General features: G+C 41.3%; 1 protein-coding gene across 3 annotated transcripts in view; it reads right to left on the bottom strand.

Moving 5' to 3' along the window:
- Positions 1 to 1,237: 1,237 nt before the first annotated feature.
- MKRN1 (makorin ring finger protein 1) overlaps positions 1,238 to 21,405 on the bottom strand; it is a 20,833-nt gene continuing 665 nt past the window's right edge. The window contains exons 1-9 of one of the 3 annotated variants that reach the window (XM_027663469.1): positions 20,897 to 20,918; positions 14,588 to 14,716; positions 10,279 to 10,505; positions 7,382 to 7,522; positions 5,343 to 5,569; positions 4,653 to 4,867; positions 3,857 to 3,967; positions 3,270 to 3,408; positions 1,238 to 2,839 (exon numbers count right to left, since the gene is read on the bottom strand). In XM_027663469.1, the coding sequence (XP_027519270.1) occupies positions 2,627 to 2,839; positions 3,270 to 3,408; positions 3,857 to 3,967; positions 4,653 to 4,867; positions 5,343 to 5,569; positions 7,382 to 7,522; positions 10,279 to 10,505; positions 14,588 to 14,709 (1,395 nt within the window). In that variant the 5' untranslated portion in view covers positions 14,710 to 14,716; positions 20,897 to 20,918 and the 3' untranslated portion in view covers positions 1,238 to 2,626. Of the gene's footprint in view, positions 2,840 to 3,269; positions 3,409 to 3,856; positions 3,968 to 4,652; positions 4,868 to 5,342; positions 5,570 to 7,381; positions 7,523 to 10,278; positions 10,506 to 14,587; positions 14,717 to 20,896; positions 20,919 to 21,405 lie in introns of those variants that run through there. The other 2 variants (XM_027663450.1, XM_027663459.1) reach the window with 2 other exon arrangements.

The following is a 21,405-nucleotide window of genomic DNA, read 5'->3' as shown; positions in this document are numbered from 1 at the left end:
CAAAGGCCCTACTATTTTCAGTTGTTCCAGTTTGGGATGGGGGAGGGTAGAAATCACAATGCTACTGCAAGCTTAGAAACAAACCTCCCACCAGCAAGGTTCAGACACAAGTGGCACACAACAGTACTGCTTGGTAACAAATACATGCAGCTCTTGAACCTGCAGAACAGGAACCACAGCACGATTCAAAGTGAGAGAGCAACAGAAGCTACTTGTCACGATGCACGTGACCACATCAGTCACCTTGCAGCTGGACCCAACAGCCTCCACCAGAGCAAATCATTCATTTGTGTGTCCTCAGCCTCCCCTGTAACACCCACAGAAAGCCGCTTCAGAAGCGGGAGCATCCACCACTGTGCCACATGCACACCCACACAGAGGAAAGCACGCCACATCTCACCCCTTGTGAAAAGAACCACGTGTGTGCTCTGGCTGGTAAGTGTTACCTTTTTCCACCTTACCAGAACACATCTTTGTTAAACTTACATTTGAATGCAGTTTTCCAATAGGATGTAGCAACTTATGTTCACCACGTAGGGGAGGAAGGCTTTTATTTTTTCTGTTTCTCCCTATATCAGTTTTAAGTGTCACTTGCTCAAATTACATTCTTTTTCTCCCTCTGCTAGTTGGCCCTGGGAAAAAAAACCAAACATAACCAAACCAACCAACCAAACCAAAGATGGCTTTAGTTTGTTCAGTTAAAGTTGTCTTATTCATATCCTTCAGCAACTAAATAAGTTTTTACTAGTTTACTTCCAACTTCATGTATTTCTGCAGAAAAATGCTTCTTTCTGAACACACATAGGCTTAATAGAAGCATGTGGAGTCAAAGGAAGTGGCCTGTAGCAGTCCTTGGGCTTGCTGTGCCAACATCATTACGACAGGAAACTATGGACAGAATATGTACTGCAACTGGGGCTTTCTTCAGGGCAAATAAAAGTAATACAATAGTGCAAAAACTACTTCCAAGAAAGCAAGCCCTATCTGTGCTCAGTAATGGCCCTAGATATTCCTTCAACCTTTCCACTGCCTCAGCTGTCTGTGCAGAATGTGTTCCTTACATTAAAGGCTCTTTGCTAGAAAAGTTGTAACAATACTAAAATTCCATATTGAGAGTGACACAGTTCTGGAGGAGTTAAGAAAAAGTGACAAATGCCTTTATATTTACAGAAACACACAAAAATAATCAAGCTAAAAACCAGAAGCTTCGAACATAAAAGAACAGACTGACTTCTTGTTTAATTTTTTTGATTTTTTTTATTTGGGAAAAGTGCTTCTTACAAAAGGCAGCTGCAAAACAATACGTTATAGACCTCAGAACAATTTCTCATTCCATTTAAAAGTGAAAGGAGAGGCAGTCTAGGGGACAAGAGCAGCAGGAGAACAGATCACGGGGCATCCACAAGTCAATAAAAAACAGCAATAATGTAATGCAAGGTTAAAATTCCTGTGCCGGGGCTTTGGTGGCAAAGTAATTTCTCAATGCAAATTACAGCCAGAAACTGCATGACTGCCTTTGTAAGCAGTAAGTCACATAAACTGAACAGCTTTACCAGGCAACCTGCCTCACTCAGCTGCAGAGAGCACGTGAACCTCAGAGCAGCTGAGAGGAACAGTGATTTCCTAGCAAAGTTCACGGCTTAAGTGTTTACATGAAGTTCTAAAACTTACAGAGCGATAAAGCTAAAGGGTCCTCTCTGGTGTTCCTCTGACCCCACCTTGGCTAACCGGATTTCTGCTCCTGACAACCCTAACCATACACATGAAATAGAGCTGGTGTATTAGGGAGTGCTGTTTATCAAGTTAAGCGATAGTTAAGATCGTTGCCACGGACTGGGCTGAGACCACTAAACCAGTTTCATGTCCAGTTGGAGGCTAGACTTCATGCACCAAGAGGGGATGAAAGATGGTTTTGTTATTTTTTAACTTACAGAGTCTCCCCATTCTTGGGGTCCAACTCCACATTTATCGGTATATACACATAGAGAGTTCTCCTTTCACAAAGACATTTTCCTTTCATGCTAAACACAGTAAAAACCCAGAACGTTCACACCTGGTTCTGGTTACACAGTAGTAATAGTAATGTGCAAGTAAACAGAGACCAAAATCACAAATGAAGACGTGTACATGAGGGGGCTGGAACGGAGCTGATGCCAGAAAGAGTATTTGTATCTGGCCTGAAATCAGAAGTAATGGTACAAAGACAGAAGAAGGGCCATCAGCCAATTTACATCCCCACTGCATGGCCACTGCTCATTTTTGTATCTGGGCTCTTCAAAATGAGTGTGGAAGTCCTGTAAACACTTTAACCCTGGAACTGGGTGAACTCTGTTGGGTACACAGATGAAGCAACAAACCTAAGCTAACTGTTTGACAGTTAAATTTATTTTTACAAAAACTAACATTTTAAAGATTTATTTCTTGTTATTTGTTTAAACAGAGGAAAAACAACACTCCTGGGGTGGGAGAGGAGGGGATGGGAAGAGACAGACCCTGGGTAAAAGTTATTACAACAGCACCTGGAATTGATCGGCCTGCCTAGGAGAAACACAGGCACTGCCACAACACCACAGGTAATAGCTACTGCCTGAAGCCAAGACAACAGTCCACACTCCACTGACAGGTGCTATAGATCCAAGTCATAATAATCTTCCAGCTCATCATGAAATAAGTCCCACTCGTCCTCGGAATCTGTTAGCTCATCGTCACCTCCTGCTGCCAACAGCATAAGCAACATCTCACCAAGCTCAAAGGTCACCACCTCATCCTCATCGGTTTCAAATGGATCACCATTCTCCCGCTCCTCGATGAACTCCCAGAACCGATTCCTCCGCTGGGCCTGCAAGCGGAACACAAGCATTTCCCCGGGTGACCACATGGTACAAAGTAGGAGCCTTTCCAGAGGCTGGCAACGTTCAGCCCCTGGTGTACTTTCTGACAGGCAAGAAATCACAGTTCTCATTCCGGGAGATACTGACCTCCAGTAGAATTTACCCTTACACACCCCTATTAATGCTACCCAATATTTCTACTTCAATATGTTGTAAGAAAGTTTTTCAGATTTAGTCTTTTCATCTTGGCCTCCAGCATTCACAGACTTCAGAGTACTGATTCCTTCAAATTCACCATTACAGAGGTCTGTCAGAAGGGGGGGGGGGGGGGGGGGAAAAAAGTCAACATCTCCCTGTCCTCTTCTCAAGGCAGAAGACATAATGCACCCCCCTCTTGTGCTCTCTGTATGGAAAGGACAAACAAACAGCAGCACTGACCCGGTATCTACTCGATGTTCCCACTTTGGGTCTCTGTGGCTCCTCTTGGCGGCCATCAGGATATTCATGCTTATAAAAACAGTTCCCTCCAAATGGACAGCTTCCACGGCCTTCATCAAAGTACCTGCATGGCTTGTTGCTGGAAAGGAAAATATCGCAACCCTTATTGAGTGCAGACCCCAGTCGGGACTTCAGAACTGCATTTACCTGTAGGTCCACAAGGATCTCAGGTACCAGGGGCTGAAGGTATTTTGTCAGTGTAAGACAAACACACAGAAGTGATGTATTACACAACACATTTGGGCCAATGCATGCAGAGGGACACTGATGGTGTTTGCAGTGCACTTGTACTGCCTTATGGCTACACCACCAGCATTTTGTGTACAGAAGGGAAAGACTGAGGTCGAAGAACACGGGAATAGCTTTGGGACTGTGTGGTTGCATGCATCTGTGGGCAGATAGGCCAAGATGCACTTCACACAAGGTGGTGGAAAGGAGGTGTGAGGGGGGCTTTACATCAACACCCTTCTCCATGTGTGCCTTTATCTCTGCAGTCTCAACTTGACAAAAGGCTGCATTGCTCATACCTCATTGCCTCCTTGTATTTCTGAATGAGTTTCTGCTTCTCTTCCTTCTCCTCCACCCAGTACTCACTTGGAATGACAAAGTTAGATGTGATCCGACATTCTGGGCAGGACCTGGGAAATGAACAGACTGTGCTGCAAAATTCCACATTACAGGGCGCTCTCCCTCCTATATAACAAGTCATGGCACATATCCATCTTTAAAGAGGTATTGCACTTGTATACTTGCTGTATGACCTTTTCAATCTACGTTCTCTTACACGAGGATAACCTAAACTCTCCAAGAACTCAACGGCAATGGCAGCTTGTCTCAGGAAAGCTTGAAAAAACACTTCACACGGACTCCTTTTTCTTTAGAATTAAATAAATTTATTTTGGTATGATTCCTGTATTTATTTGATTGGAAGTCTGTACTTTTTAGAACAGCCTTAGATGGAGTAATGTTTTGTCAACTAAGTAATGCTCCAGGGCAGTAATGAATTAAGTAGCATACATTCTGAACTGGTTAATCTGTTTTTAGATTCCCGTCTGAGCGTCCAAGACATAAACAGTAACCACTGGACAACATGCTACTAAATAAACAGTTATTTTCTACCACTGAGTTTAGCAAAGTTAAAATGTATTAACCAAATCAGAGTGTAAATGTTATCCCCAACAATTATTTCACTTCCAAACTAAGTTAGTATGGATTAAATGCAGTCTCTGTGCAGTCTGCATCTGGAAGTCTGTTGCAAGTTGTCACAAGTTACTAAGTTCTTCCACAGTAACAAAGCACAATCGAAATGGGAAAGTGCCTCACTTTATAATCTTGCTCTCGAATTGCTTAGCACTCCTCCACTTGCGGATGCACTTGAGACAGTAAGTGTGGCTGCAGTTGGAGAGGATCCCAAAGCGGCGCTCACTAGGATTAGCTTTCTCATACACCACCTCCATGCATATCCCGCACACCATGTCTTTACTACGCTGGACGGCAAAGGAAAGCTCCATGTCCTTCTCGTGAGCTTCGATGCAAGACTGAAAAGGAGAGACAAAGAAAACGACTACAGAGACAACTGTTCACCTGGTGAGGTCTAAGCAGGTTTTTAAACTCAGTTTTACTCTGCTGTTTTCCATGCTGAATGGAGTATGATTAAACTGAAAAAACCTTTATCCTCAAAATTTGCTCAGACAGGGAACGATCAGTTCAGAGTTCAAATTCCTTTTTCAGACTTTCCTTGTAAACATGAAAAGGCAATCTAAAAGACCATCCAGTTTTACTAGACAAAGAAAAAAGCTTTAGGATCTTTAAGCAGACTGCTCTCCCAGCACAGATAAGGAAACCCAGCTGCTTTTGAGTAGGGCCATGACAGGAAACAGTCTAGTTTACAACCGGAATTTCATTCACTGCCTGACCTGCACACGCCTTCAAATGGAAGGGATTAGTAACGAGTGATTGAGGAGAGCTAGGAGGCAATAACTTGGAGCTGTTTAACACCAGTTGTTTGCTTACCTTTATGTGCTGAGATCTCTGTGCAGCATCAATTGGATGCAAGACCTGCAGGCCACACATATCACACACATCCCCATGGATGTACACGCAGTTTTCTCCATAACGACACTCTCCTAATGCAGCGTAGGGGCACAGCTCCTTCTTTATCTCCACGTCTGCTTGCTGCTTTTCATATTCTTCCTCAATCACCATTTCCTGCAAGGGTGCTTCAGCACAGAAAGGGGCAGCTGGGAACAGAATGAAAGGCAGTAAGCAATACATTCGGATTTAGAGCACCAAGAGTAACAACATTCAAGTTATCCAAAGAGAATAATAAAAACAACCAAGGTTCATTTCAGTCCAAGTCTCATGCACCCCCAATCTGAACTAACAGTTATTTTTCCCACTCCAGAAATTTCAAGACCAATTTCTTCATCCTTCAACCCAAGCAAGACTAAAGCTATCAAGGCTTCAGTGGTCAGGGTAGATCCATTTACAGGCTAAGTCCACACTAGAAAACTCTGAGTAGTCCTCAGCTTCTTAAATACATTGCTATACATATTCTGGTTCAGCAACAATTAAATAAGGCTACAAATCTCTCTCTGCTTTTAGAATCAATTTCACTTCAGCTAAATTTTTCACATCAGCTAAAGCTAACAGTTTTTGTCCCCAGAAATTACACAGTTAATAAAGGGAGTAATAAAGGTGTATCCAGCATAATAAAATGCTAGTATGGGAACACCACATCAGCAGCTCCTTATGTGCAGGTTAATTAGCACATTGCTGTTCAGCATGAACAAACTTTCATTTCTAGACTCCCATGCATCTCTAGGAATTACACAGAACTGGTTTTCATGCCTCTCAAACTAACTCAGTTCTACATATTTGCCAAAAAGCCTATGTAAACAGATATTGTCTATCACCCAGACAGATGAACCTCAGAAACTGAAGTTCAGGCTATTTTCACTGCATTCTAAGCTGGTCATCACTTTTGCAAAACTCTAAGTGAATTCCTGTATCTAATTCTAAATTGAATTGAAATCTGTATTGTTTCTCTTCCCCATTTAGACAGCTGCTGCTTAACACTTCTCCCTGCACCTCCTGAACATACCCTTGTTTGGATCACCACGAGTCAAACAGGCCTTTTGAGATTATTACATAAGCAGGATGATCAATAAATTACAAGACAAAAGCAGTCAGTGTGAAATTAAGAATGTAATAAACAAAGTATTATTATATTCAGAAAAAACACCAGCAAGAACAGTAGCTGGACTTCATTTACAAAACCAGCTGTTACAAGAGTAACAAGTTATCCATGCTGTAAGAAAGCATAACTTTTAGAAGTTGTTCAAGCACTAGATTTGGAGAAGTTATCAGAAACTACCAGAAGCATACTTGGATCAGCTAAAGTGAAGGACAAACTCCTTCTCAAAATGAATCAGAGGCTGCACAATGGCAGTTTTCAACCCCATGGGGCAAAGAGATAAAACAGGCATTTATCAGTCTGTTAGTTTGGGGACATAGGTAAAGAAAAAGCAGGTCCCTGAGACCTCAGAGTTTTAGGGGATCAAGCAAATATTGAAGATTAGTGTAGGAAAAAATCAGCTCTCAAAATAAGATCAAGTCTGCTTCTTGAGCCATGTCTGACTGTAGCAGTCACTCACACTGATCTTGGACCAGTGTGTTCATTAGAAACGTGTTTCTAAAGCAGCTGTGTAATAGAATAATAAGTCATCTGCCAACCTGCTCACTTTTCAGTCAGAGATTCCCAACCAAAGCATGTTCATTACCTCTTCTTCCCCATGAGTTCTAGTGACCTAGCACCAAGAAAAGTAACAAGAAACCATATACTAGGCTCTACCTACTCTTCTGAGTAGCTCAGCATAATATGAAAATAGGCACGTACTTCCTGAAATCCCACTTGCCCTCTCCCATTTGAAATCCATGGTCTTCACTTCCAAAAGAAGTCACAAAAATCACAACTACCATCCAGAATTTATTCCCTCAACTGTCGTATTTGCCAGTGTTTGTTTTAGTTAATGTTGTTACAGATTTTTTACCTAGTTGAGGGCCATGAAGATGATTAGAGGGATCGAACACCTCTCCTATGAGGAAAGGCTCAGAGAGTTGGGGTTGTTCAGCCTGGAGAAGAGAAGGTTCCGGGGTGACCTTACTGCGGCCTTCCAGTACCTGAAGGGGGCCTACAAGAAAGATGAAGATGGACTTTTTACAAGGGCATGTAATGATAAGACAAGGGGTAATGCTTTCAAACTGAAATTCAACCTGAAAGAAGGTGGGTTTAGATTAGAAATAGGAAGAAACTCTTTACTGTAAGGCTGGAACAGCATGCATATTTTCTGTATCAACTACAGTTTTGCTTCCTCTTTGAAAGCACAATTAGAGACATTCAGAAGACTCCGCTGCCTCCGTAGTTACAAATCCAACATCACTCAGAGTAATATTCGCTCTCCATGATTCTGACTGCTGTTTCCCAAACCACTGCTCTCCAGTAGGTGGACTCAATCCCCACCTTCTCACTGCCCACTTCCCAGTCAACAGGGGAAGTTTTTCCATGCTAGTGGAAAAACCGGTTTGTTACCTTCAATCCACACACCACCTGCTTCCACTCTGGGACACACTTTGTAGCATCAAATACATTCATCTTGTAGTACCAGGAAACAGTCACCTAATTCAGTGTTTCTTGTATTTCTGCCTTTCTACTCTTCCTCAATACTCCAGAACATGTAGCAGCAGTAGCTGCAGAACAAATATGGAAATGTGGCACATTTGTACAACAAACAAGTGAATATCCAAAGAACCATTGCCGGTACTGAAGTGAACTTCAAGATACCAGGTTTAGTCTCAAATCAGAGATTCATAGTAGAAGATAAGCATTATAGCCCAAGCTATGCACGGTTAAACTGCCACCCCTGAACGTTCATCATTTGTAAGACAACTTAAAACACACAGGCTTCTGGCTAACCTTGACAAATAAGTTCCATTTTAAAGTTACTAAGCACCTGTACATTTCTCCAGACATTTGACAAGAATAATCTGTAAGGTTTTACACTGTAGGACATACTGCATACATCTACCTGATCACTACAGCAAGGTTCTTCATTTCTGTAGCTTCATAAAGACAGTGGCTTCAGAACAGTAAAGCTTTTTTCAAACATAGCTTTTAACAAGTCACCATGGGAATTAGCATCATGGCACTGTTCAGAACAGAAACAGCTGAGTATGTTTGTACGTTAAAATACATCAAATTTGAAAGGATATAAAACAGAATTTGCGACAAGATTCAGAGAAGAGAATGTTATTTAACTTAATCTGGCACAAGTTTCCATGAAAAATGAGCCTGACCCTTAGAAAAAGAAACTGTTTCAGTTAAACTAAGTTGACAGTATAATGAAAAATTCATACACTTCAGGAATTCCGGAGAAAACACCAGCTCTTCCTTAAGGAGTAGGTGTATTTAAAAGATCTCTGGCTGTTCAAACTCGCAATCAATTGATTCCAGTGGAGGGCCACCCAGCCATTAATGAGGCTGAAGCCCAAGAAGAGAGACTGACTCTTGTCAGATGTGCACAGGACAAGTGGCAGAAGGCAAGCTGAGGCAGAGAAAAATCCAATTACATACTAGGAAAGAGGTTTTCCCTGTGAAAGAAGCCAAACACTGCAAAGGATGCCCAGAGCTTATGGCACTTTGAACATCTCCAAGGATAGAGATTCAGCTAAACAAAGCCCCTGGCAACCTTGGAGCAGGAAATGAACCAGATGAAATCCAGAGGTTCTTTCCAACCTAAACTATTCTATTCTGGTTGAAAGAATATAAAAAAAAAGGGATCCTTTGTCTCAACAAGCAGAGAAGCTGTATCTTTTTTGACTGTAAGGTGACACACTAACAGGTAGCAGTCAAGTTTTTCTTCCCTTGGGATATGCTGAAGTCACACATTCATCAAACAACTCCATAATCAAACAACACCAGCAAACTGTTTGTGTCATTTGGTCATTCTTTTCCTCTTCACTCTCCTCAAACCAGATCACAGCAGGCTTTAAGCAGCACCCTGGAACACTGAGAAGGTAATTCTCTTTTCAGATCTGAGAATCTGAGTAGTGCTGTGGAGACAAAATAGCATATAATCTGAGCACTGTATGGCAACTTTGAACTCTTCTGGACACAAGGTGTCCATTTTGAATTCACACAGTAATTTAAGTACTCAGGGCCTTCAGTATTAGAGAGCCAAACTGAAATGATTTTTAAGTAAACACCTTCAGCCTGCTTTTCACTTCAAATTTAAGACTTTGTACTACCTTTCTGCAGGGAAAGCAGGTGACAATTATGCTACTCAAACTGTCTGGTCCCATATGATGAGCTTCTTCAGCCTCGTTCTCGTCATGGTCTGTCACAGTAATAGCAAGTTCGGTCTCAGAAAGGTAACTAGAATAATTCATTTTTGGCCTCTGGCCTAACTGCCATGGATGCATGAAAGCAAACATTAGGTTCAATTCATTCCACAGGAATCTGTACCTCCACTGAAGAACCTTTAAAAGATTGCAAAAACACCCTGAAACAAGCCAACTGGTCCAAAACACAAAGGCAGCAGATTATCTTCCCAGAGCAGTGATATTAATTGCGTCACCAATATTTTCTTCTCCAATCATATCTGCAAACTAAACCTGACAGAAAGAGATCCCCCCAAGTCATTCCGAGGCACAGCACAGCAAACACAGTCACGCAGAGACTGTCAGAGTACACCCAGTTTCAGAACAACAGTAATAACTGATGCGGAACAGTCGGTCCATCTTCACATTGGAAAACTCAAGCTCACTTGAAGGGGTTAATAAATATGAATAGCTGTACCCAAAAGCATTAAGATAAATGCACTACGTGTGCAATTATTTACAAACTGTTGACCCATGATGGAAATCCACTGCTACCCCATGATCAGCTTACCACGTCCACAGTACGGCTGCCCAGGGACAAACTCCACGGCATTCACCCAGTCTTCAGCACCTACTCCTGCAGCTGCCAGATCCGTGTTTTCATCTTCTATCTCAGCAATAAATTCTTCAACTGTTTCAGGGAGCGGTGCGAAGTCTGAGGACACTGAGGGATAGATTTCTGCATCTGGATTCACATCTGCCACTTCTTCCTGTATTAGTGGCTTGGTATGTTCATACCTAAAAAGACAAACATCATCACGTCAACTTTTCACAAAAAAGACTTTTGTAGAGCAGACCAATGTATTGGAAATAAACTGATGAAGATGTGAACGTGCTGTTTGGAAGGAGGACCTAGAAATGGCTTGAAAGAGAAAGTCACTGATGACCCTTTATAGAGACACGCTTCCTTCCACTTGTGTAATCTGTCAGCACTGCTTAAGGAAACGGAAGGAACTCATGATTTTAGAGAAAATGGAGCAGCATAACAAGTTTTACTTAATTTACACAGACAGAACTTCAATTATGTCTACAACTGTTCAGATACCTACTGTGCACATGCAGTACTGCTGAATGAGAAAAATCAGTTCATTCAGCTTTACTTCAGAGAACCCCACCAACATAAATGATTCTTTTCCTGTGTCTGAGCATCTTGCGTCACTCAGATTTTACACTGAATTTTAGTACTTATTTCGATGCTCAGAACACTTTGATCCCTACCACCCACAAACAGGAAAGCACCATTTCCCTCAAAAAATCTGTCTTCTAGCAACCAGTAGACTACACGGGGAAAATAAATTACAAGTGTACCTTTGAAGTCTTGGATATTTGCTGCCTAATTTCAAGGACAACAGGAGGGAATTTTTTGAGATCATACAAAAGTTTTAAGTGACTGTGATTAATTTACCTTTTGTCAGATTGAAAACACTAAAGTGTCACAGTTCTTGCACATTAAAGAGATGCTCCCAACCAAATGTCAGCTTTGAAATCCTAATCCTATGAAGCCCAAATTTAAAAGTCAAGCCTTCAGTCCTCTACATCAGTGGCCTCCAAAGTGCACGCACCCTATGAGGTGTGCAAGACAAACCAGTGGGGTGCAGGAAGAGAATACGAGAACTTTATGTAATTTTTTTCCCCCTTTAAAAAACAAAGTATTAATATTTAACATACAGGTTGACAGCAGTGTCCTCACTCAGCCCATATGTCAGAGGGTCCCACGTGTGGTATGTCCGAGGTGCCCTGCAGGAGGAGTAGGTGTTCCACCACCCAGTGGGGCTGACAGTGGCACCCCCCCTCGTTCACTCACTTTCAGCATATTGCAACACATGGCAGTTTGCTTGTGCCCACTTAAATGGATTGACAGATGATATTATCTTCTTTTACCTAAACTAACCCTGACAAAGAGAACAAGTGCCTTGAAAAGATTCCCGCAACTGTGTACTGACGACAGTTCTGATAATGTGAGCAAAAGCAAACAAGAAAATGTCAGAGCTAGCACTTCTACTCCTACTACTGCAAGCTCTTCATCAGCCACTCTACAAAGTAAAAACAATGCCAGCCTATTCAGCTCTGACAAGAGCTTGGGGGGAGGGGGAGCACAAAATAAATCAAGATTACCAAGAAGGCAGTTTGAAACAAGGATTGACATTCACTGTTATTAACAAAGAACCTTGCCCTCAGTGTATACTGTACCTTGAGACATCAGCTAATGACAGCATGAAGCCGTCTCAGTTAGCAAGACACCGAAAATCTGAACATCCAGAACATGAAGACAAACCTCTACAATTCTTTCCCACGATGTTTCAAGTCATACCATACACAACCCAGTGCTTTAGAGAACTTTTCCATGAAAGTGTTTAAAAGCCTCTTCTGAGGCTTTCATAACAATGAAAAACAAAAAGCCACATACCACTGGACCACTTGTTCTTCCTACTGTGGTAAAAATGGCTGAAACTACATATGGAAAACAATATGGTGACAAAGTAAAACACGTTCCTTTGTCAGCAAATACTGTTGGGAAACACACAGAAAACACTGCTAGAAATCTGAAGAAACAAGTACAAGAACTAGTGCGAGGAGTTTGCTGTACAGGAAGAAAGAACAGATGTTTCTCACATGTCTCAGCTTATACTTGTTAGATTCTGTTTCAATAATAAAATACATGAAGAAATACTTTTTGTGAGACACCAAAGAAAAGATGTACCAGAAGAGAAACATTTTCAACAGTAAATGACTACTTTAATAAAAATAATGCTTTATGGGAAAACTGTGCAAGTGAAATCACTGAAGGAGCAGCTGCTCTGACCAGAATAAACAATTCCAGGGTAAGGTTCCAGAGATAACACCACACCAGAAATTCATTCACTGCCTCATTCATAGGTAAGATATTGTAGCAAAGACTGATCCAGAAGCACCCAAGAACTAAAGAACGCCATCAAAATAGTCAATTTTGTAAAAACAAGACCTTTAAAAAGCCAAACGTTTGCAACAGTTAAGAGTTGGAGAGCCACCATAAAAATCTTTTCTACCACACAGATGTTTGCTGATTATCTCATGGTAAAGCAGTTAAAAATTGATGACTCAAGGATGAGTTATGTACGTTTACTTCACAAAGACAAGTGGTCCAAATTTGTGACCTTTTCCGTGATGACAAGTCGCTATTAGTAATAAGCTACTGAGCAGATATTAAAAAAAAAAAACCAAAACCAAATACACTCAAAGTGCCCCTTCAAGGCAAAGACATTCTAAGAACAGGTAATTGCTCTTTGAAAGAAACTCGTGCTATGCAGACAACATTTTGAAAATGAAACATTTCCATCACTATGCAATTTTATTGGCAAAAACCATGCAAGTGTATCAAGTCCAAAAAAAACTTACATATCTTGTACACTTAAAGCTTGGAAACAACTCTCTAACATGTTTAGAAATTTTCCAAACTCAGAGGTCCTGTGCATTTTGAACCCATTTGCTAAAAATATAACAATGCAACACCTTCCAGTTAATCTGTAAGAACAGCTGATTGACATCAGGGAAAATGGAAATTTACCAGCTAAATTTATCACACATTAGTAAGTGCAGCCAACAATACACTTCCTTTGGGATCTGCATATCTTTGTGAAAGATCTTTTTCAGTTCTGACAGCCATTAAAACCAAGGACTGAAAAAAACTGACCTTCAAATGGGACCTTCAAATAACTGTTACAAAGTGTTAAACTGAGATTTTAGAAAACAGTGAATCCCACTGAATCAACATCACTGTCAGTAAAAAAATATTACTACTAATAAGGCTTTTAGTGACAGCAACAATAGTTTTGGACTGTTTATAAAATTTTTATTAAATATTGTTTATTTCACCTTTAATATATCCTTTCTTAAATTCTGATTTGTGTGTATGTTTTATAAGGTACATAACATTAGCACAACAGCAGATACATATAAACTATAAATAAATACGTATGTTGGTGGGAGCTCAGAAGCTTTTCACTGATGGAGGCATGATCCAAAGCTTGGAGACCATGATCTACATGATCAAGAAAGCAACACTGGCACACAGAAGGCTACAGGGAGGCTTTTTTTGTTCTCTTTCTTATACATACACGAAAGCAAAGCTAACTATGAACTACCATATTAAATCATGATGCAAATATTTAGTCAATCATTAGAACTGCAATAAGACAGAATGGTAAAACTTCTGATATACTTTAGTAAAATCAATGTATGACGAAACAAACACCCTAGGCCTTTGTAAAGCTTTGCTCTCTTCACAGTTGACTTTTTTTTTAATAATTTCAGGGGTACAGTTTAATTCATACTATGTTTTCATAATGTATGACTATTTTGTACAGGCAGCATTTTAGTACTTACATGACAAACTCCAATTACTTTTCCAAAATGGCAGTTCAAGTGTCAGAGTACCAATTCCTCAAGAGATACACAATACCAGGAAAAAAAAATTCTTACCTGTACAGTTTTTATTGTCACTTAACAAATGTAACTCAGTTTTATCCACTCAACTAAGTCTGAATGTAGTCTCAGATTTCAACTAATCTACTCACGTTATTAATAAACAAATAAGTAAACCCCATATCTTGACAACTATCACTTTTACAAAAACAAGGTCTCACCTTCACTCATTTATTTGCATAGCAAAGCAAACACTGCTACTTAGCAAGAGAACAGAGTACCTGAAAAGCTACTTTTTTAAATTTCTGAAGTTGCAATGAAAAAGGAGAACACTAAGATTCACTGCCGTTCTGTGAGCTCTCTCCTCAGGGATTCAGAGTGAAAGGACTGCTGCAGGAGGGTCAAGAGCATTTCCTTACCTGCAATGATCTCCATAAGCACAGCATCCTCGCTGGTAATACCTGCACACCATGGCAGACTGACTCGTGGAGAGGTCATGGGAGTAGCGGCAGTTGTCTCCTTCCTTGCAAACTCCATGCATGAAGTATCTGCAAGACAAAAGATTACTGTGAATTAAGGAGAGCCACTGAAGTTGCAAACAAAGTATTTGGATGATTTTGTTATTCTGTAAATCAAGGCATGCTCAATTAAGAACAGCACTAAAAACTCATGGGACCCTGCTCCAGTATAAACATAAAAATAAGAACATCTGAGAAAAGAGGAAGCCTCAGCTATTCCACTGAATTGCACAGCACATTTAGGGACCTGCCCTTACAAAAGCCTGAAAAAAAAACCTGTAAAGCAAACAGTTATCCTGGGCCATGACACAGAGGAAAGAGTCTTGGACAAAGTTTTTACTTGTAGTTCCTGTGTTCTGATACAAGCAAAAACCTTAGAGAATCCCACCACCAAATCAAAGAATCAAAACCAGACACACCCTAAACAAAATGCCTGAGGGTTTAAATCTATTCTGAATTCATAAATAATTCAATCAAAAGTGAATTTCCTCTCCAAGAATGCAAATCATGTTTGTGATGGATAATTACATCTGACAAAACACACGCATTGATTCCTGCAATAGGCGCCAAATAATCAGTTGAAGCACCCTGCTTCAATACTGTGCTGCCTGTCTTGAAAGATTTGGATAGTTTCAAAGCTTCTGAAGACAGTTTGCTACATTTTAGCATGTCCAGTAGCACAAGCTTAATCTTCAATTCAGCTGTTCAAGAAAACTGAACAGTTGTTTTCAATTTTTTTTTTTTTTAAATTTTAACCTAGAAGACGTAAGTTTCTTGAAACAAAAAGCACTGTAACTATTCAGATTTAGTATGTTCACATCAAAATTACAACTGAAAATACCAACACATCTTTCCCAATCCACATAAAAGTATTAGCCAAGAAAAAAAAAGTAAAACAATTGGGAAAAAAAAAAAAAGTAAAAACCTATGTTCAGGTAATTATGTTTACCAACACTTCAGTTGAGAAAGAAGCAGTACTGGTCCCCAGACACCAACTAAGCTGCAAACTCTGAACTCATTGGAAATACAAAGACCTCATAAACAAGAAAATTTGTGAGGATTTAGGTTACACACAAAACACCACTTGAAGACAGACTGAGAAGCAGATTATGCCCTTCTAAACCCATACTGCTGCTGAATGGGGCAGTCCTGCCCTCCTCCTATTGCACTTCCACCATTTTGCACAGCCAGCAGAACCAGGTCCTCCAGCCAGCTGACTACACAGCCACACAGCCAGCACAGGAGACAGGGATCATCTTTCAGCAGCCCAAACCAAGATTCAGTCAGCTCTTCATAAAATAGCACATTCAGCTGATATTCCTAAACAGGAAAGGTGACAAGTTGTTGAACTGCAAAAGCATTTCTGCACAACTATTTAGCCCAATATATTTTTAGGAATTCAGATAAGACCAAGTGAATAATTCACCAAATGACATTTGCAATCCAGCATTAGGGAAGATATTAAAACCTGAGGTTGAGTTTTAAGAGATGCACAATACCAGTGTGTATTCAACACACTAAGGTTAAAAAAAATCTGAACTGGTTTTACAGACCAAGCTGACACTTGCCATCAGGCTGCAATTCACCCTCAAAATCCCCTGCCTGTACACTGTAGTCACATATTTATTAGGTAAGAAATGTGGCCCTGCATAAAAAATAAGCAGTCTGAGACCAAGATGAAGCTCTGCAGGGTCAAGTGCAGCACAAACTGCCAGCACACACCAGGAATAGGGTGTTGCAAAAACAGAACAATACCCAGGCTTGCACTCTCTGCTGTGAACAAAAAACACCCAACACCCCCCACCAACCACCAAACCCACCCCACCCACCCACCAACAAAATATCATAACCCACCCACAAACAAAGTCACTTCAAAAGAAAAAAAAACAACCCAACTACCCATGAACTCACAGCACCAGAACATAACTGGAATTTCTGGCTTGCTTGCTTTTAAGAAATGGGAGTCACACCAATAGGGTAAAAAAAAAATAATTCAGGTTGTTTAGTGTTTGTTCTTTAACAAGTGTTATCTCCACCCTTTACTGATTTCCACACAGCATTGCTTCCCCCATGTGTTGGGGCAGCAACTTCATAGCCACCCGCTGACTCAGACCAGGAAATGGCTGCAGATGGAACTTGACATTCCTTTCACTGCCCCCATGGTTATTTTTAATCTAGATCAGATCACTGCCCAGCCACACTGCTCCTTAAGCCAACAAAGTGTTGGGACAGCACTACAGCTGAAATAAGTGACTAAGAGAAAGGCACCAGTCTGAAGTGAGGACATCTGATAGAAACCACTTGGTCAACACGACTTATCCTAAGTACATATGCCTCAAAATTAGACTCTCCCACTGCTTCTCAGACAGAGGAAATGGAGCTCCAAGACTTTTTCTTTCTTTCTCAGTTTAGGTTAGGAAATCCTCTGCAAATACAGACTCTGTATAATTCTGAAAGTTGTCACAATTCGTTATAGAGAAACGGTAGGATATAAGAAAAAAGACCAAACGTAAAACACTCCCAAGTTCAATTTAATTCACACATCACTTTTTAAGGTCTTCAATCCTAAACAGCAAATTCAGCATCATTTGAACAAGAAGGTTGGAGTGGGAGGGGAGAAAAATGTATTTCTCCAAGGATTACACCAACTTCCTCCACAAGCCTCCCCCTCACCAAGAGGTAAGATTTTTACTGCAAGGTCACAAAGAATTTAAGACTTCACATATCGAATTGCAGCATTTGGCTAAAACATGCTTTAGTCATGTCAATAAATAAACAAAGTGCATTATTTTGGGGGAAAGGTAACAAAACTTACTTTGGAGAGCATCTTTATACACACAGATTATTCAATTTAACTCTACACAACAGCAATACCAGCCTCTTCATTCTTGTTATAGCAAAAAAAGCATCCCTAAAACTGAGAGACAGATGAGTTCTCTGCCTCACTCAGTGACACATAGAAGGATATCTGAAACTTGCATTTGGTCAGGTAGTCAGAGAACACATGTAACTTCATCTGAAAAAGTAAAATTAGATCAAAATGAGTATACAACTGGATTTTCTCTGAGTCTCTGCGATGCTGTCATCCAAAAAGCAATTATTCTGGCAGCAGTGCTCTCTGCCTTTCCTATTCAAATATACAAGCATCACCTGGTTAAGCTGCATAGGGAACCTGACCACAGAACTCGTCAGAGTCCAAGCCCAGATCATCTCCCCTGTTCAGTTCACTGCCTGACTGTACAAAACACAAGTGACAGCAACAAACAGAACAGAAGAATTTTCAACACATGGCTAGTTACAGATGCCTTGATCAAAACAGCATATCCTTATATCAATATGCAATGCTTCTTTCCACGGCTTTTGAAGTTTGCAATGGGTTTCCTTATTCACATGAGGTTTGTTCTTTACTTCATGTTTCTGCTTTCAGGTAATGCTGTTTTGTTTATCAAACTACTGGTTTTGCTAAATTAGAATGTCACACCCAACAGCAAACCTCCTTCAAACCCCAACCCGTGGCTGTGCCTGGCAGACAGGGATCCTCAGATAACAGCCAACTGCAGCCATTAGCTTCTTCAGGTGCCACACAGAGACTGGGAATTCCCAGGGAAGAAGGGAGCAAGGAAGAGGCTAAGCATGCTATTCTAGCACAGCACGTGGGCATTCAGCCATATTAGTGGCTGATGACACTCTACTTGAGTTAGTAACCTTAAAAAAAGGGAAAAAAAGTTGGTCTTAATAGCATTTAGCCCCTTGTCCCATCTTCTCCCTAACCTCCTTTAGCAAGACGTTATCAGGGGATCCAGAACAGAGCAGCAACAGAAGGAATAATACAGGCAGGTTTGTGCCCCACATCTTATCCCTGGTGCTGCACTGAACTAAGGCATTAATTGACTACTGCACATTCTTCGTATGAAAAGACAGAAAAATACCTGACCTAGGTTTTCAGAAAGAACAGCAAGGGTACAAACATGTAGACAGCTCTCAAAAGACACCAATGAGTTGCTAAGGGCTTTATTTACATTCAGTTATTAAACAAACAAGTGAAATGTAATCTATTTACATCAACTTGATGACTTTTAGCAGGACATCTGGAAAACACAAGTATCTGGAGCAAACAGTGCCAAGACTATGGAAAAATAGGTTTGCTATACCACTACTCCATAAAACCATGTATCCATCTCAACTGAAGGACTGAGAAACTTGGCAAGGATCACCATTCTTTTCCTTATTTCAAAGACAGCAATAAGAAAAAGTTCATAATATTAAACTAGTTCTGAATAGTTCTGCTATTTATTCCAGATTAAAAATATTATAAATTATTACAAAGCACAAGAGCCTTGAGAACAGCTAAATCACAGAAGTAATATTAGAGAACTATTTTTCATCATCTCTTAGGGAATGTGATGATTTCCTATATGTCACTGTGAGACTTCTAAACTTTAGGTGCAAGAAAAGCAGAAAGGTAACATCAGCACAACTGTATGTCTAGGAGAAATCAAAGTCCTTCATCTTAGTCACTGTGTCTCCCACTCTGAGATATTAATCATCCATCCCAAGGATATCACACTGGCACATTAAAACTCATTAGCCAACCTATTTATCATATCAGGTATTCAAAGGAGCAGCAAGCACTTATGCTACTAATTTTAAACCTCCCAGTTCCAATGGAACAGCAGTATTCCTTTAGCAGCCATGAAGGGCTAACTCATTTATACTGAAGGGACCACTGTCTCCCAGAAGCTTTTCAGGCAGCATTTACTGTCACCCTTACGATGGTTCAAGTAAAAAAGCCTGTGAACAAACAGAATTGTGCAGTGTTACTCAGACAGAAACTGCTGTACCTCCCACACTAAAAATGTGCATTTTGAAACTTAACCCCTTCATATTACTGTTAAATCCTCAAGCTCATTTATAAAAGTAAAACGAGATTTAATAATAAGAAACACACCTTCTTGAATACAAATACATCCTACTGAAACCAAACTTAGAAACCCAAAATTCTTATTACACATTCCCAGAAGGCCAAGTCAAAATTGTTAATTTCACTTTAAAGTCTGAGGAAAGCTATTCTGCCTACAACTGGAACAGCCCTGTAAAAATTAATAAAGCAGGCAATGGGATAACTAGCAGGAGTAGTCAAAGAGAACAAAGAATGGAGATGTTCATCAGATCGTAGGCCAAGATCTCATTGTTTAAGCTCACGTTAAAGCACATTAACCATTACAAAAGAGTAGCTTTAGCTTCCTGCTAGTCCAGAGTGTTTGTAACTAAGTATATTCCCTAGACAGACTGACTGCACTGCAGGACCCTGATGAACTTGACTGCTTCTGTACTATGGCAGTTACTGTCTTCAATAAATCGATCCTGCATCTATACCTGTCTATAGCCGTCCCACAAACCCAATTTGGCTAATTCAGCCTTCCAATCTCCAGAAATTACGAGGCAATCTATACAGAAGGAGCACTGACCTTGCCTTGCTCGTAAAGCTGAGCTAAGCACGGGCCCCGGCCGCTTCCTCCTCACGTTTAAGTGCCCGGCATCAAACATTAATTAACCCGGGGGCTCGCCGGAGGAGCCCTCTGCAGGAGCGCTCCGAGAGCGCTGACAGACGGTGCTTCCCAAAGGGAACCAGTTAGTAGGGCATTAGCCAAAATAAATGTCGAACAGGGACGTTTTAAACAGGGCACACTGAGCAGCACAGCGAAGGGACACAGCGAGCAAGCTCCTGCCAAAGCCAAGCAGCGGCTCTTCATGCTGCTGCTGCAACCTGGAATCGGCACAAGTGTAAAAAAGAAAATGCAGGACAGATATAGAGCTGAAGCAAGATCTGGAGCCTCTTCCTTTCTGCCCAAGAGATGTTCCTTTTTACTTCCAAGCGACTCGGAATGTACTTGCTCAGAAACTTACTCGGGCTAAAAGTAATTTAAAATTATTATTTTTCTTTATTTAAAAATAAAATTGAAAAAAAAATCAGGACATACTCCTCGATGTTAATCTTGGATTACAATTTGCTTTCATACAAACTAATATGTCTGCATTCACAAAACTGTTTTAAATTCCTTTCTGCCTGCCAACAGACCAGCAGTGTAGGTTTAAAAATAGTCCATCTGGCAAGCTTTAAAACACGCAGCACGGCTTGCATAACCCCATACAGAAGATTTATCAGAAATACGGTTTAAGGGAAAACGCCGATAGGAAATGACGCAGCACCTCGGTGTGACACGGGCAGCAGCGCTTCTCGCCTCCTGCAGCCTGCCCTGACTTATTCCTGCTCTCCTCTTCAATAACTAATTGTCGCTGCATCAATCGGGAATTCGTTTCCAATTTCAAATGTGGATTGAAACGCACAAGCGCTCGAATTACTTCGCATTTCCTGCTCTGTCGCGTTTTGCGGGACGCGGCCGCAGCACTTCCTTCCCTTTCCTTTCCCATCCTTTCCGGCCGCCCTTCGCGCCGGGCACTGCGGGCCCGTTCGCACACAATGAACAGCAGCCCGCGGCTCCTCGCAAGGCGCCGGCAGCGCCTCCAAACCGCCCCGGGCGCGGCGCGGCCCCAGAAACAAACCCTATTCCGCGGGTCGGGGCCAGGACCGCACCGCCCCCACCGGCGGGCCCGGAGCCGCGGCCGCGCCGCCTCCCGCGGGAGCCCCGCCCGGGGTCGGTGGCGGCTCCGGTCGGTGCCGGTGCGGCCGCAGCCCCGGGCCAGGCCGCGGGCCCCGT

This window comes from Corapipo altera, unplaced genomic scaffold (genome assembly GCF_003945725.1).
Source record: "Corapipo altera isolate COAL_440 unplaced genomic scaffold, ASM394572v1 1, whole genome shotgun sequence".
NCBI lineage: Eukaryota > Metazoa > Chordata > Aves > Passeriformes > Pipridae > Corapipo > Corapipo altera.
The sequence above is the reverse complement of the archived record's forward strand: the minus strand, read 5'-3'. Positions and strand labels throughout refer to the sequence as shown.